Genomic DNA, 3,796 nt, shown 5'->3' with positions numbered 1-3,796 from the left:
AAAATTATTATTAATTAATTTTACTATTAATGAAATTTTAATATAAATATGTAAGGCTTGTGAGCACAATTTTCATAAAATAAATAATTATTTTTCATTTTAAAAATATCATAAAATTATATTAATTATTAATGTCTATTATGACTATTCAGTTATAAATTCGAGTTTTTCCAAACTTTGAATTTCATTTATCTCAGACTTGAACTAAATCGATCTTGGACTCGAATTCTTACATACTCGGGATTTATCTCACATTTTAACTTCATTATCTCATTGAAGAACAAAAGAAAATTCTTTTGAAGAAATGAAACCAAAATATGTTAAAAGAATATAGGAAAGCGAAAAGAGACAAGATTTGGTGTATCCGTCCATCGTCAAATTATAACAAAGGGAAACCAGATATGCGTAAGAGAGGAAATAACGTAGCTTCAGTTGATGTAACCCAGTGCTCAGAGTGGCTCGATTTATTGCCTGAAATTTCAGGCGTGTATGCTTGCCATGGAACACTAAGTTGTGTTGAACCTATACAACTTATTGAATTGGCCATCGGGTTAGAATCATCAAAGAGACCATTCATATGGGTCATAAGACAAGGATATAAATCAGATGAGTTGAACAAATTATGGAGGCTATGGGTAAGAAAATGGATGGAGGAGAAGGAGAAAAGAGAAATGGAGCATGGGGTGTTGGCAATTGAAAACAATGGAGCATCTTATATTAATGTCAAGAGATGAATCGAAGATATTGAACAGATCAGTGGGAGAAAAGCAACTGGCTATTTGCTGCATTGAAAACAGTTATATATCTTATAAAAGGTCAAAGATTTATGGCTTGAATTTGTCTTTAGTGTCGACACCAATGGCATTGGAATGTTGCCATATTTCCAAAGTTTTTTCTGTCTTGGACCTCAAGGATCCGCAATGTAGACACTCAGTCATAATTCAAGGTTGAATACCCAATCTCTTTGTTGGGTCTAGTCCTAATGTCACGTTGGGTGACTAAAAGTTGTAAAATTTTTGTGAGGATAATTTGCACTATAGTTTATAAATTTTTTTTGCCAAGTCAGAATAAATTTTTATTAATAAAGAATTTTAAGCAAATTACAGAGCTCAAGAACCAAAACATAAAACATATGTCAAACCAAAACAGATTACTAAGAAGACCCTCAATTTCTTAGACATGGTCAAACTAAAACAACTACTATATAATATTGTTATATTTCTTTATTTACAAGATACCTCTTGACTGTCTAATTACAGATGGATGTTGTCACAACATAAAGCAGTGTTAAATCAGGCGGAAATTGAATATTAAGCATTTCCCTCTCTGTCCTTCAAAGGTACCAACCAAAACCAAAATTGACCAAGATGACATGAGTCATGATTTCCAACATCAGTTCATGTTCTACATGCCCATGTATATCCTTACATAATACTAGACCCACTACAGCATGTATAAATAACCCACTTTATCAAGCTAATGAAAATAACCGTAAAAGAAAGAAACAAAAACACCATATTCCAATTCGTTTGAGATTTTCCATTCATTGTTACTGGTTCGTCATAGCTTAAACACTGAGAATTTCGATGGCCTTAAACTCATTTTCTCAACCTCATTTTGTGTTGATACCATTTATGTGCCAGGGACACCTTATTCCCATGGTAGATATAGCCAGGTTATTGGCAGAGCGTGGTGTGATCGTTACCGTAATCACCACACCTAAGAACGCTGCCCGCTTCAGCAGTTCAATCAATGGCGCCATCAAGTCTGGTCTAGCTATTCGTGTCGAACAGCTCGGGTTTCCTGCTGCAGAGGTTGGTTTACCGGAGGGGTGCGAAACAATAGATAATCTTCCGTCGATGGAGCTTATGAGCCGCTTCTACGCCGCATTGAGCTTGCTGCAACAACCCGTGGAGAGGATGTTGGAGGAGCTAAAACCCCGGCCAAGCTGCATCATATATGACAGGAATTTCACATGGATAGTTACATTGGCTTCCAAGTATCAGATTCCGAAGTTCTGGTTTGATGGAAAGAATTGCTTCTCTCTTTTGTGTTACCATAATATAATCACATCTAGGGTCCATGAATGTGTCTCCCAAGGGGAGACCTTTCCGGTGCCTGGACTGCCTGATAGAATCGAACTCACACCAGCACAGGTACCTGGATTTCTACATACCATGAAAGAACATGCTGAAAAGGCAATGGAGGCCGAAAGGGGAGCAGATGGGGTGATTATAAACAGTTTTCAAGAGTTGGAAACTGAATATTGTGAATCACTTGGAAAGGTTAAGAAACAAAACGTGTGGTGCATTGGTCCCGTGTCACTAAGCAACAAAAACGATTTTGACAAAGCTCGAAGAGGAAACGAGGCTTCAATAACCGATGAAGACCGATGCTTGAAATGGCTTGATTCATGGCCACCAAGCTCCGTAATCTATGTTTGCTTCGGGAGCCTCAATCGACTAATACCAACACAGTTGATTGAACTGGGTTTATCCTTGGAAGCATCAAGAAGGCCATTCATTTGGGTTATTAGAGGAGGGTATAAGAAGGAAGAAATGGAGAAATGGCTAAAAGAAGATGGATTCGAGGATCGAATCAAAGGACGAGGACTCTTGATACGGGGCTGGGCGCCACAAGTTTTGATCTTATCCCACCCATCGATCGGAGGATTCTTGACACACTGTGGGTGGAACTCGACACTCGAAGGGATCTGCGCCGGCGTGCCAATGATAACCTGGCCTTTATTCTCCGAACAATTCATGAACCAGAAGCTACTTATACAAATACTGAAAGTTGGCGTAAGTATAGGGGTTGAAGTTGCAGTGCAAATGGGAGAGGAAGAAAAATTTGGGGCAATGGTGAAGAAGGGAGATATTATGAAAGCAATGGAGAGTTTAATGGATGGAGGAGATGAAGGAGAAGATAGAAGGAAAAGGGCAAAAAAGCTTGCGAAAATGGCGAGGGTAGCAGTTGAAGCAGGTGGGTCATCTTATCTTAACATTACGCTACTAATTGAATACATCATGCAACAAGCCACCAGTCAGAATTAAATGCTTTCATGTAAATCTTTTATCATTGTTCATGTAATTCAGTCGACACTCTAGCTTCCAATAATTATTACATGAAATCTTTGTTTAAGGGTTGGTATTAATAAATGTATACTAGGATTATACCTGCACCATGCGCAGGTCAATATTAAAATAATTATTATAAATTTATTTTATATTTAATTTAATGTTTTAGTATTATATTTATATTTTTGTATTTGTATTTGTATTAATAATATGTTTTGTTCAACGAATTTAACACTATGTTGATTAAATTTTTAATTAGTGCTAATCGTTTTCATAAGATATAATTTAAATGTATAAGATAAATTTCTTTCAAAAAATGTGCAAAATAAATAAAAATAAAATTATTAATATTGCAATAATATATATATACACTAAAATTTATATTCCATAATAATGAGATGCTCATAATTTTCTAAAGATTTAATATTTTTAAAAGCAACGTAATTTTATCTCCCATATTAATGATATATTCATAATTATTATTTCATTTAAATTAAAAAATATTTAATAATTCTAAGTGATATAATTGTAATATTTATTGTATTATGGACATATATATTTATATGCCAAAAGTGATATTATAAGTTTTAAATATATATAAAGAGAATTAATCCTAGCAATTAAGAATAACATGTAAAATGTAACTAATTGAATTAAATATAGAATAAAAAGTTGTGAATTAAAAAAATATTGAGAATTTCGATTAAAAGATAGTCAAA

The 3,796-nt window shown here is 34.4% G+C and overlaps 1 protein-coding gene across 1 annotated transcript; it reads left to right on the top strand.

The window, feature by feature from the left end:
- Nucleotides 1–1,327: 1,327 nt before the first annotated feature.
- On the top strand, nt 1,328–3,309 carry LOC105775073 (UDP-glycosyltransferase 73C6). The gene has a single exon (XM_012597612.2). The coding sequence runs from the start codon at nt 1,587–1,589 to the stop codon at nt 3,051–3,053; it is 1,467 nt and encodes a 488-aa protein (XP_012453066.1). The 5' UTR covers nt 1,328–1,586; the 3' UTR covers nt 3,054–3,309.
- The last annotated feature ends 487 nt before the right edge of the window (nt 3,310–3,796 follow it).

This window comes from Gossypium raimondii, chromosome 10 (assembly GCF_025698545.1).
Source record: "Gossypium raimondii isolate GPD5lz chromosome 10, ASM2569854v1, whole genome shotgun sequence".
Classification (NCBI taxonomy): domain Eukaryota; kingdom Viridiplantae; phylum Streptophyta; class Magnoliopsida; order Malvales; family Malvaceae; genus Gossypium; species Gossypium raimondii.
This window is presented reverse-complemented; position numbering and strand designations above follow the sequence as displayed.

What these genes read in the sequence shown, in the direction of transcription:
- LOC105775073 (XM_012597612.2), top strand. Translation starts at nt 1,587, where the DNA reads ATGGCCTTAAACTCATTTTCTCAACCTCATTTTGTGTTGATACCATTT.